At 34.2% G+C, this 14,205-nt stretch overlaps 1 protein-coding gene across 1 annotated transcript in view; it reads right to left on the bottom strand.

The window, feature by feature from the left end:
- Positions 1-2,016: 2,016 nt before the first annotated feature.
- Positions 2,017-14,205, bottom strand: part of LOC128678245 (uncharacterized protein) — a 31,642-nt gene continuing 19,453 nt past the window's right edge. The window contains exons 4-5 of the mRNA XM_053759662.2: positions 7,764-7,991; positions 2,017-3,259 (exon numbers count right to left, since the gene is read on the bottom strand). Of these exons, the coding sequence (XP_053615637.1) occupies positions 7,786-7,991 (206 nt within the window). The 3' untranslated portion in view covers positions 2,017-3,259; positions 7,764-7,785. The remainder of the gene's footprint in view (positions 3,260-7,763; positions 7,992-14,205) is intronic.

The raw sequence follows: 14,205 nt of genomic DNA on the forward strand, positions 1-14,205 counted from the left end.
TACGGAAGAAACAACTAGTTTTAATTAAAAATTGTACGGGACACATCGTGCATAGCTGGATTTTAACCTGTGACTTTGCTCAATATATGATTCAACGTTAAGGTTCGCCACCTCTCTTCATAGTCGTATTCCTCATGGCTGAGGGTCGTGGTCGTTACGTGGAATGAAATACACACAACAAGTTTCTTGGCATTATTAATGGAGTGGTTTGCCATTGACTTCTCCATATTGCATTATAATTAAATAATTCCTCGTTTGGCTTTTTGATATCACTTCAAAATTTATTTCATCATCTGATTTCCCCCTAAAGTATATATCCCGCCTGAAGTAACATCTGTCACTCTCCAGCTCTCCTACTATCTCCACACCAAAAATCACCTAAATTCATTGTTCCGTTTTGACGAGAAAGAAGTATAAACAAAACAAACTTTCATATTTTTTATATTTGTGGCTGTACTAGGAACGAGCTTGTAAACAATACAATAAATTTCAGTAAGTAATTTGAAATGAGGCTAACTTATTTGGATTTGATCATCATCATAGCCACATAAACTCATTTAAGTTTAAGTTTAAGGAACATTTAAGTTACTTATATATTCTATAATATACTTATAGTACATATATTATAACATTTACTTATATATTCGACATTTTTCATGTAAAAAAACAGTACTTATCCATCGTCAATAAATTGGCTTTGCGTGCGATGCCAGCCATGAAAAATATAGATCAATCGTGCCTTCATTGTTATAAAAGAAATCCTTGATTTGAAATTCTCTAACTAATCTAATTACTTACTAACGGTACAAGTCGTCAATTGCTTTTCCTTATACTTATTCATAGTCTATAGGCATCACACTGTAAGTATTAGTTTCTCAGCTTCTCAGGTCTCATCCATAGCTTCTGACTTGATATATTCAAAGAGGATAATCTAAGGATGGCTAAAAGCGTGCGTAGTGCATGCAAAAAGCAGGCAAATCGATCCTGCTGCAACCCTTGGGGAGTAAATGTGATAACGCTCAGATGAGAAGATGAGCTCAGGGTCCGCTTCCGTACTTTTTCTTCTGCACTTCACACAGTTTTTGCGGCTCAAGTAAAATTGTCATATTCAAAATGTGGCACGACTGGAACTTAGTGGCATAGATAGTGTGGAATTTGCGACGACTCTGGGTCAGTTTAGTCATGTTATGTTTAATTTTACACAGCTGGGAAATGGAAGAAAAAATAAACAAAAATACGTTTCGCAAAACTGTTTTCACGAAGCGATATTTTTACATACACCTATGTGTTATTATATCCACAGTGTTGTGTGTGCGTGCACGTACCTACCTAATGTGGAACCGCACTTGTGGGACTTCGGTCTTTGACTTTAAGGATTTTTATTTGTTGTTCTTTTTGATTACGACTTTGCAGGCTAAATAATAAAATCGAAAATGGCTCCTTTACAACACAACACATCATACCACAATCTGGGTGGTCTAGTAATTATACAAAGCAATTCAGAGGCAATTATGCGGTTCAGATCAATACAAGGTTTAGAAATCGATTAACCTGCGACCTATTCGATAAGAAAACAGACTGAAAGTGACACTGTGTATAATGATAGCATTAGTACCCGGAACATGATAAGATTTGTATTTATAGTACACTATCGATACTCTAGGCTCTCGTAGCTTCACAAAATATTACGCCAAAGACGGGAATTGCTCAGACATTTTCAAACGTAAAATAATAATAATAAATTACCTTTATAACTTAGAGCTTAAAAACTTGAAAACCGACACTTTGCCCTCTGAACTCGCAAACTGAGAAATTTAAAGGCTTCGTGATATTTATATTTATTAATATAAGTAAAATAAATGTGAAGGTATCTTTTATCCTAAAAAATATTGGTCTCGTGGAATTTGAACACGGGTCTGTTTCATGCCTTTATAGATGCTTACCAGCATGTAGATGTTCATTTTTATTCCTGGAACATTTGACTTTGTCTAAGGAATTAATAAATAAAATTACCAATTTCTAATTAAATAACAAAGTTTTATTCAGCCTCTACCATTTGAAAAATGTTCCTTGACTCAAAATATTAATTACAATAAAATAATTAAGTATATTTATTGACACATCTAGTCACATACCTACTAATTTGGTCATCTGGTAACTACCATTTCATTATTACACTATTAATGACTTAAAATAGGATATTTAAACCCATTTCCATATTTATTTAATCACTTATTAACCCCTAAGATGGAGCCTCTAGAGCCTCTTTTATACCATTAACGTGTGTGAAAAAAGTGCGCCATAACAATTTCGTGGTCGTGAAAAAATTTTAACATCTTTTTATATCCCAAATTTTAAAAAGATCCTAAATGTTAAATGTAACGATACTAAATGTTAAAACCAACCTAAATGATTTTTTTGGCACTTTGCTGTTATATTACTTTATTATAATAAATTGCTTCATGTATACAAAATTTATCGAAGAATAGATATTTTTATTTCTTACCAATCAAAATTTACTACGCAATATATTAATAAGATTGTAACTGTAATTTTTTTATTGCTCTTATTTACTACACCTGTTGAATTTATTGATACATGTTGACTGCAAATTTGTCTATTCAAAGAGAATATACGAGTATATGCTTTAAAAATTGAGTATAGGTAAATAAGGTGGGGGATTATATTTTTTCTTTAAATGTTATTATAGCCTATTTCATCCAACCATAGAAACAGTAAGGATTTATTAACAATGCAACAATCAAAATTACCGTATCGAGTAAAAATATAAAGCATTAAACAATTGAATCATGCAACTAAAGTTAATTTCATCAAATTTCTAAAGACACAGTTTCTGCGTTCCCAGTTCCCAATCCAACAACGTATCATTTTTCGTACTTCTTCCATTGTGGATTTGTTTAAAACCTGTATTTATTTTATTGTTTTTAATTTGGAAAAAAAAACATTGAACTTAGATTGCGTTAGAATCGGGCCTCAGTATAGTTTTCTGTAAACTTTTGTAAGGACTGACAAGGTAGGTACATATTGAAAAATTGCAGTCATAGCTATTCTCTAATTGCTACATTGAAATTGAAACAGGCTGTTTTAAAACTATTTATCGACGTCGCACTTCGTTATCTGATGTTTTCGGTGCCTTGGTTGTGGTTGTGGTGGGCGGATCCAGACCCTTGATCTCGAAGGGGCCTCGGAACAGCGGCTGGAACAGCCTCAGGAACGACTGGTAGCGGACTGCGGAGTTCTGAAACATTCAAACGTTTATTGCATTCATACATAGGTACAGACGGACACGACATGGGAACTTCTTGTTATGTAATATGTAAGGATACGGACGTCGTAAATGACGATGTAAGGTATGAATCTTCAGAGCTGTAGATAAGGTATTACACGGGATAACAAGTAGGTACTTTTCGATTTCGTTTAATTTTGGCAAGACGATACAGTCAAACGAGTAAGCGCCTTAAGAAACATCACAGCAATTAAACATAAAAGTACATCGAACAAAGACCTATATTGTATGAATTCATTTTCCATCAGGCGCTTTACGATTAGCATTCTGACCCATTCTAGGCTTTTAATAGGTACATTATTTTGATATATCTTTTCAGATGCCATGCTATATATTATCGCGGTTGAACTTTGCGGTTTTTAATTACGGTAAATGAAGCTCTCATACAATATACATAGATTCGCGTCGGCATTTGTCCTAGTTCGGCGATAATATGTAGCCGGCAAAATACTTGTGTCAGATTTTATTCAAGTTGTCAAAAGGGATACGTTATGAAAAAAATTCAATTTATTTCGTATATTATTTTCAGGAACGTGAGAAGTAAATATTATATAATCCATAGGTCGCTGGTTCGTATCCGGCTCGAGGGACCAAATGTTAGGATCTTACATGTAGGTACTGTTTAATAACTCCAAAGACGATTGCTGAATAATAATGTATTTTATTTTTATACTTTTTGGGATACACACGACAGACTTTTCGGAGCCGAAAATTCAGAGTACCTTATAAAATATTTAAAAATTAACTACTATGTGTTGCCAGCAAATTACACAGGTAAGCTAGGTACACAAATATATAGCTCTGTATATAGGCCTAATAAACCTCTATACTGCCCTGGTATAACTAAAACGCCGTTATTTGCCAAAGCCTTGTTTCGAGTAAAACGTCGAAAAGCGCGGTAAAAATTTAAATCGATGTCATTCATAAATGACAACACTTATTTAAAACTTGAAGGTACCAAAACATAGATCAAGTAAATTACTATCTAATGACTAACCTATTATTTTAGAAACACATTTTTTTTTATAACAATAAAACGTTTTTTGCGTTTTAGTATATTATCTATGATACCAAAATCTTATGAGTCATCGACTAAAATGCCGCTTCGTAAAGAGTAACGGCTTTTTAGCGTTACTATTTCATTTAAAAAATATATTTATTAAAATGCTAAAAAACTCATGACTTCATGGTAACTTAAATGTCGTTATATCCCATAACGTTGTTTTAGTTACATAAAACTATACTTGTGATACTAATTCATGTTAGGCTTTTGTGTGATTAACGGCATTTAACTGCTTTCAAGTCTGCTAAACTATGAATATATTTTAATTTGAAGATTAAATTCGGTTCAATATTACGCTTAAACGCAGTTAAACTAATTACCTTCTAATTTAACGGCATTTAAGTGCCACAGTATAAAAAATATTGGAAGATAGTATTGATCAAATTGAATTTAAAGTTATCAAAATACAGGTTTGAAAACAATTGTTTTATCATTCCAAATTCCGCTGTTGTAAAGGGGTGTCTAATATTTATTTCGTTTGGGGGTGGTTCGCAGAGCGTTTCGACCGCTGCGGCTGTGCGGTCATTACAATCCGTATTTTTTTTTTTTTGAGGAAGGAATCATTTCCAAAATCAATCATTCATCAGTGCTGGTAGATTTCCCAGACATCATGCGCTTAATGATATAATTCGCAGAGTTATGGTAAGTGCAAATATTCCTTGCGTTCTGGAACCACCTGGACTAAGTCGCACGGATGGCAAGCGTCCCGATGGCTTGATTTTGGTTCTCTGGCAAAAGGAACGATGTTTGCCTTGGGACGCAACGTGTGTAAGTACGTTTGCCGCTTCTCATATCAGAGATTTGGTTCGTGAGGCGGGGTCAGCAGCGGACAATGCGGCTAAACAGAAACATGCTAAGTACCAATTACTAAAACCATACAACAACCATATTTTTTATTATCATGTAGAAATCTCAGGTAGGTACTTCGGAACAATAATTGCCATCAACAGTATTTTTACGCTTGCGGAGGCCTTGTAGTCGGGTGTAGTCTTTTTACAGCTGCAGGTATCGGTGAGACTCTATGTTGTTGGTTAATATTAAAGTTCTTCGTGAGATCATTTGATAATTTGGCTTACTAATTCTTACTCGACTTGAGTTTGACATAACCTCACTCATTGGGCGGGTCTAAAGCGTTGATTGGTCGGACTAATGCGTTGTTCGGACACGCTCGACGCGACGCGCAACGCCCCGTGAATCTTCCTCATAGTCCGGCCCTTGATCGAACATCACTCTGGACTGACGAAAGCTAACTTTAGATTTTTATTTAAAAAAAATATTAATTATAACGGATGGCCATATTGAAACTTAAGAATGATATTACATACTGACATCAAAATATGCGTTTGATTGTAAAAAGTACCATTTGACCGCCATCAGTCCCAAAATGTTGACAGTCATATTATGCGATATATACACTACGTATATAAGTTCCTTAAGATCAACATGCCAAACATTATGCGATGCTAAAATATACTTATACACTAGACCCTTTTTTAGCGTCATCAGTCACATCTTCTATTAACAAGTTTACATCAAAAAGATATTCCGCGGTGACTATCGATCGAACATCTATCAAGAATACAATATTTTAATCGTATTTGACTACAAGAGGAACGCTTTACGGCAGCCTACATGTCGCTAACACTAATCACACAAGGTCACAAGCTCCCAGATTATAGCAAACTAATGTTATTGTCATTTGACAGGATAAGTTTATTGTGCAATCTTCAAAACTGCTTAATTCCCGAAACCGAATAGCTACAAATGCCATTTTTAATTTTCTATATAATTTTTAGATTCCATGTGAACTGAAGGAAGCAAACTTATCCAGCCCGAGAGGGCGTCGCTGCTGTTGAATCTTCAAAAATCTTCAAAATAACTTCAGAAAGTTTCTATTTTTGGTCGTCAGATCAAATATCTTTGTTATTCCTCGAGCTGACAGTTCGTTATTGTACCTTAAATGGGCGTGGTTAGCAAATTTCATGGCGATTTGATTGGATGTTAGTTTGAGGTATGTTATTGCAAAATGGAGTGGAGGAATGAGTTAAGGACTGAGAATATGGGGTAAGTTTTGAAGTGATGAAAGCTCATTATAAGTAATCTCAATTTTTTTCTTTGCCATCTCTAAAATACATTTACTTCTCATGGAAACAGACGAAATTCTGTAACAATAAAATAAATACTATGTATATATGTAAATAAATATGTGTATATATGTATGTGTATTATAAAACACAAAAATAATATTTTTTACTAGTTGTCCTATGTCACATGTAGACCTCGAGAGTATTTTTTAGTTTTTTCCATCATAGCCTCTCCGTAACATCATAATAGAACGATATGAATTAAACTATTTGAATTAAAAGTACATGCATGGCAGGTATTTTATGAATATATAATATTATTAAACACCTAGCTAAAAAACTACTCACCTAAAGCGTCATCGTTGCGAAATTGGCGGGAACAGACCCGGAGCAAGCGCTTGCGACTCACTAATTCGACCTCCGACCTCTCCGATGGTACCGCGCGCGAGAGACGTTAACGACATTTTAGTGTATCACTGTGAGATAACGACACTGCAGTCTAACAGTGGCGGACAACACGTTGTTTGAATATTTTCGAGAAGCCGCTATTGGCTTGTAACATACGAAAAGTCAAAACATTAGTAGTAAGCTATAAAGCCGTTATACGACGTTAATCACATTTAAGTCTAGCTTTTTCAATTAACGACGTTTTAACTTAACAATATAATACTGCTCTATTAGAAATAAAATAACAATAACACAGTTAAAGTATTTTTACCCCTTTATAGTGCAAAAAATGCAGTTAACGGCAATACTGACAAGCAACCTTATGATATTTTTTTTAACAAAGGTATGAGTTATCCAACCTTAGCGGCTGTATAGACTCGCAAAGTTACTTAAAGGCATTTTAGCCTATTTGACAAGCAAAATATGTGTACATAACGGCAATATTACAATTGTTATTTCCAAAACTAATCAAGCTATCGAAAAATCGCAAATACAGATCGAAAGAGTTTTTTTTTCTCATTTTCTAGCAAACCAAAATTAAAAATCGCCCTGATGTCAGATAACGGCATTTTAGTTATACCACGGCAGTATAGACTGCCAAACGGGAAAGAATGAGTGTTCAACCCACGTCCAACAGTGGTTGTCAACAGTACAAAAAATATTTTTATATAATAACTAGCGGCCCCTCCCGGCTTCGCTCGGATAAAAACATACTGAATAATACACCTGAACCTTCCTCAGGAATCACACTATCTATTGGTGAAAACCCCATGAAAATCCGTGCAGTACTTTTTGAGTTAATCGCGAACAGGCAGATAGACGCGGCAAATTATTTTGTTTTATAATATATAAGGATATTTACCTGTATAACATCGCCAATGATCTTAGTAGTCTTGATGAGTAGGGACACGGACGGCCCAAACAAATTCCCGGGGAAGTCCAGGCTGACTTTGTTCCTGTCGAACACTGGGATGTCGTCCGCCTGTCTGGTCGGACGGTCCGTGTCCGTGGCCGTCGGACCAATCAACGATAACTTCGTCGGGGTTTCGGAGTTCGCGTCCCGAGCTTGGCGGCGCGATGTAGTGCCACTCTGTGGGTTGGACTTGACGAATGAGACGAGTTGCGCTGTTATTCCGCCAGAGTGCAGCACTAGTATTTGGTGATTTGACAAATTGATATTGTGTTGTGCACCATGGCAATGGATGGTTACAAGCATGAAGTTATAGGTAATATTGGAGCCCACAGGAAATAACACTTACTTTTTTATATTAAAATTTTGAGTGCGTTTGACTTTAATCTAGTCTGATGGAAAGCGAAGATCTATGAGGTCTAAGGTGTTACACACAGGTTAAAAAAATATTATTTACTCTTGTATTTTTCATCTAAAATAAGTACCTACATGTATTGGTAAGCCATTTATAGGCTCGACCTCTCTTTCTTGCGCGGTGAAAGGTATAACTATAAGGTGACCACACGTTATACCTATATACAATACGCAACATAAGAAAGAGAGGTCGGGCCACCGATAAAAGAGATAGCAATACACGTACCTACCTTACATCAAAAAGTCTTTGGCGCGCGAGTTCCAATATTAAATACCTACAGTTTCATGGTTATGAGCCGATGCTTCAGTTTCCATACGACATTATCATTAAAAACAACGAGTGAATTCTTATTGTTAATTGTTAGTAAGTATATATATAATATCAATTAGTTAATTTATTACATGCTTACATGTAAATGTTTTACATTCGTTGGGAAAAAAATTACATTAACCCGAATTGAGCGTTGCATGTGTTTATTATTTAAAACGCTTTACTTTTGATAAACCAACCACAACTTGAAATATTATACCGACCTCCTGTAATTAATAAAACATTGAATATACTTTAAAAATATCATGAAAAATCTAAAATTTTATTCACAATATTTTAGTAGGTAACTACACTTACCGCCAATTTATATGTAAGTATCATAGGAACCTTATTTTCTAGGTATACCAAAGATTCCTTATTTACTAAACGCAAACAAATGTCAGTTCTAAAACTAGAAATCGTCAATGGTTCGAAGGGAAGGGAGTATTCTAAAATACACGAATAAAAACATTGGATCTGATTGGTACCTTAGTACCTAGCAAGTTTATGGCAAATATTATCATCGCCAAATTGATTAGGTACCATTCAACTCAATATGTTGTTTGAAAGAAAAGACAACTGTGTGGTACAACCCAAAAAACCTTCAGGAAATAAATGATTTGAATTTAAAATACCTTACATAGCCTGGGTTGAAGTTCGTGTTCAAATAATTGGCATGTTGTGCGTTTGGTGATGGTTGCATAAAAAATTCCGAACCGAAGAAATTATGACTTTAATTTAGTTTTATTTTGTTCACAAGGAAACGTGTTATTTGGTTTATAAATATAAATATATATTAGGACAAATCACACATATTGAGCTAGCCCCAAAGTAAGTTCGAGACTTGTGTTATGGGATACTAACTCAACGATACTACTTATATTTTATAAAAAATACATATATAGATAAACATACAAGACACGGGCCTATCAGAAAAAGATCATTTTCCATCATGACCCGACCGGGGATCAAACCCGGAACCTCTCGGTTCAGGGGCAAGCACTTTACCACTGCGCCACCGAGGTCGTCGTATATAGGAACCTCAATAAATACAATTTAATATCCCTACCGAATTAAAATTGAGTGTCGCAAGGACATTGGATGAAAATAATAATACCACTTCATTTCGTAACATTGTTTTATTTCAACTTCACAAATTTTTTGGCAATTTTAACCAACTAAAAAAGAGGTTCTCAAATTCGTCGTGACATTTGTTATTATGGTCAAAAGTCAGTCGTCTGGTAGTAGACAAGTCAAGTGATGAAATTAAGGGATGAAAATCCTAGAAGAAAACTAACTACACGCTATTGGCATTCTAAGGATACTATATATTATAATATGCGCTAGCTAATAAATTGCCAAATTTAGCATACCTCATGTTTTACGTAACTACATGTGCTGGGAATATTTTTTTCTGAACACCGTACCACCAAAACCTAAGGTCTGTCAAGCTGTCAAGTCATCATATTTTTCGAGAACATAATCGTATCAAAAACTTCAAAATTCATATGGAAAATTAATAATTCCTTTTACGTACATACTATAGATGCGCTTGGCTTTTATTTTCCAAATAAATGTTGACGTTGTCGATTATGAGCTCAATCGTGTTTTCTATAGGATTTGACACTGACGTGCGTTGACGTACGTCGCAATTTTATATCATGGAATTAGTAAGTGCTTCGTTGTACGAAATACTTACTAAATGCATGTTTTATATTTCTACGTTGTTCTTCGTTGCCTGTTAACGGAAGTCGACGCGTCGACGACTGAACTGAGCAATGCGCGGCATGGCTGTATCTCAAAAAACTCATGCTAACCGCCCTGTCGCATGTCGTTCCACTAGCGCAGTCTGGTGGGAAAATCCAGAAAACCCTGCATACTATGCGTGCGAATAATTTATGTGCATTCTGTTTTGAATCCAAGTGTGTATTATCCATGATTATATGTAGTGACGGGTATATATTGGACAAATAATGTCGTACTTTGCCAATGCATATATATCTAAGTTCGGTACTGAAAGTAATGTATAATTTTGGTAGACGCTAAAATGCTGTACCTAGTAGTTATAAAAATAAAACTTGTGTGTCTCAAGTGTCGAAGAGTGTCCGCTAAAGTGTAGGTAGACTAAGCAGATAAATCTAACCCACCAAATAACTAACACAGTTTATTTTTATGTGCTTATTAAATTTTGTTGCGTTTATTTTAAAATATTTCAAAGACGTGTAAACTTTTTTTTTGTACGTTTTATACTTTATCATTTCTTGATTGTTTTCATTAATGTGCACAAAAATGTTTAACATTTGAATCACAGTCTGACCATAATATCAGCTTCGGACTGATATTGTAGATGTTGTTCCATGTCTACTCACTGTCACTGCATCTACAGTATCAGTTAAGATCAGTTCATTGCTGGTCTTTCCTAGCGTTGATATAAATCTCACCTTAAAATTAAGCAATGTACGTCAATTCGCTATAATTTTGCATGAAATATGATATGTTATTTGTTATATATCCATGTAGTTCATCAGTAGATCTTATGGATGACATGACGAATATAAAAGTTTGTCATTTTATGTCTGTAAATCTTGCGAAAGTGTATCAAGGATGATAGAGTAATAACATTAGCATAAGTTACATTACAAAACTCTAAACATTATACAATATTTTATGTTTTACGGGTTCAATCTGGAATTTTCTATGCCCGTCATGTAGGTAGATCATACAGGTAGGTACTTTCGTATTAAGTATCCTATTTTTGTTTCTTATCAAGTGTTTTTTTTTTCATTTGTGTCAGATTTTATTTAAATCGCCTACAGGCACCTTGAGACCGGTTGCATTTAGGTCTAGCCGGCTGAATCTAGGTCTAACTGCACTTCGGGGTTTAGCCGTAACATATATACATATATTTGGCACGAGTGAGATTCAAACTTAGAACCTTTCGATTAAGGGCCAACTCCACCGTTTTCAATATCCTATGACCATAGAATTAGACCATTAGAATGTCCACGCGCGGCGCGCGATCACCTATGATTTATCTATGATATAGAGATATGGACCAAAATAAAATTAAGATTTCGTATTCAAAATCAATGCGTGCAATATTTTGATTTTAATTTTATGGCCATTCAAAAAAACCTGCGGATAGAGAGCAACCAACTTCATGTTGATTGCTAATAATAATAATTTAGTTTGATCATTTAAAATTAACATGAATTGACTTAAGAGACTAGAATTAATTTAATCGATTAATTAAAAGAGTGTTCACATGTTGAATAAAAATGTAACTTTCATGTTTTGTGCTAATTTATGGAGCGTGTAGATTTTGCTCGATCTAAAATAGTCCATTCCATATTTTCTTACGGACGTCGTACGACGCGACTAAGGGATGATAAGTATAGACAGCTATGATATATAAATGAAGAAAAATAAATGAAGTACCACTTATTTATTTATCGTTAAGCTAAACATTGAAATGGTTGCAAAATCCATGATTAAGCCGCTCATTTCTCAGTACTTACTGGCATTACCTCTAAAGTAAGGAAACGGTTTGGTATTCCGCCATTATTGGCGGATTTACTGCTATTCCTGAATGTCGAATGCTGGTTGTGTAACTGCAGCTCTTACTAATCTATACTATTTACTCGTATAATTGAATGTGTTTCATACTTTAGGCTCTTGACCTAAACCAAATATAAAAAAATGATAAGTTTTCGAAATCACTAAGAAACAAAAAATATTACATGGACCGCGGATGGTCGCTACTGTTAAATAAATCTATACTATTATTATAAAGATGTAAGCGTTTGTGAGTTTGTATGATTGAGGCGGGTAATCTCTGAAACTACCGAACTGATCTCAAAAATTGTTTCGCCATTTGAAAGGTACATTCTCCAAGAATGTTATAGGCTATATTTTATTTCAAAATTCCCACGGGAGCGAAGCCCCGGGCAACATCTATATACAATAAAATGAAAAGCTTGGTTGCCGGTTCTACTTAGTAACTTTCTATATTTGATTATGAAAAAAAACATTTTCTATCTATTGTAGAACAGTATCGTCCCAGCGAATATTACAAAATTTCAAGTGAGTTTCTATTTTTGTTATCTTTCTCGCTCATCTGATAATTTTCGCACACATAAAATTTCGAAGCCCAGAGTGCGCCAGGCCTGTTTGGTGACCTCTTCATGTTCTATCTACTTAACCGAACTTTACTAAATTTAGGCTATATACTTAGTTAAAAGTACGGAGAAGTTTATAAAGAGAGCACGAAAAAGTTTACAGAGTTCGGCCCGAAAATTATGCTATCTGTGTACGAAGCCACGGGCAAAAGTTAGTTTCATTAACATATAGAACGATATTTATTTAATTATTAAGTGTTGAAAGTGTAATAAATATGTACGAAGTCGTTGCTCTTCGTGTAATACATAAAATATGTTGGTACATTTAAAGTTTTTTCCTTTTACAGGAACTTATTTATTAGAGTAAAATAAAAACCAAGTCGAGCAAAAAAAGCGGCACGTCCGTCCGTACCATCCTTTTCTCGAATCAATTCAGGCCAATGTTGAACCCCAATAACTTCGTTGTGGATAAAATATATTATTTACAATGATAATGTTTAGAAACAGTATTGGGTACCTACATTATGGAAAACATTAATGTAATTTGGCTATATTTGTTTTTCAAAACAGACCAAACGAGATAGTAGACTGAACGTTCTGGACGGAAAATGTTTCATAAATAAATATGTTCTAATTAAAATATGGGTTCATACATTATTAATATATGAACCTATAATTTAATTATTTTTTATATATATTTTTATACGGATCACTCGTGATGGATTATCGACGGTAAAATCTACCATAGTTTCAGTCTAATAGCAAACCTAGAATCATAATAATATAGTTAGTGCAATATGTATTAATTAGGATGGTGGGGTACTTATAAGAATGTGACGTGCGAGCATTTACAGTGTTGATTTATGTACATACAACTGTTCACTCATGCGATTGGTTCAAATTAAATAGCATTATAATTACAAAGGAATGGTTCAAAATAAAATAGCTTTTTAAAGACGAAGCTGGTGAATTTCACTTAATTCAAACCAATCATTTAGAGATTTCAAAGCGTAGTGTTGCAAAATTATCGCTAGTTCGAGTATCGATTCTATCCCCAAAAACTAGTCACAATATCGATATTGTAATTAGTTCTCAAGGACACATAGTATCGATAGATTATCGATATTTTACTATTGCTTGCATTTGCATTGTACGTGATGGTAGGTACTTACTTTCTTTAGATAGCAGTTTCCTCCGACTCCTCCTCAATCTTAGATAGATACTTAATTAACAAATATGTGCTTTCATAACTATATACAAAGATAAAATAAACCTATTTTAAAATTAAAGAGAGATTTAGTTGATAAAATGACTTTTAATAATATTTCAACTAACGAAACCTATTACTTTAATAACTTCAAACCGTTCAAATATGTATCTGTTTACTTATGCGATAAAAACGAGAAGAAAATGAAAATAAATTGAGGCATCACCGCAATCGACAAAATTAATAATATTCAACACGAACAGCGATGAAATGTAAAACGAAGTTTCAAACACAACGCATTATAAAATTCGACATTTTCGATTTAATTGTTTTCTTGCAAATATT

This window comes from Plodia interpunctella, chromosome 19 (assembly GCF_027563975.2).
Source record: "Plodia interpunctella isolate USDA-ARS_2022_Savannah chromosome 19, ilPloInte3.2, whole genome shotgun sequence".
Lineage (NCBI taxonomy): Eukaryota > Metazoa > Arthropoda > Insecta > Lepidoptera > Pyralidae > Plodia > Plodia interpunctella.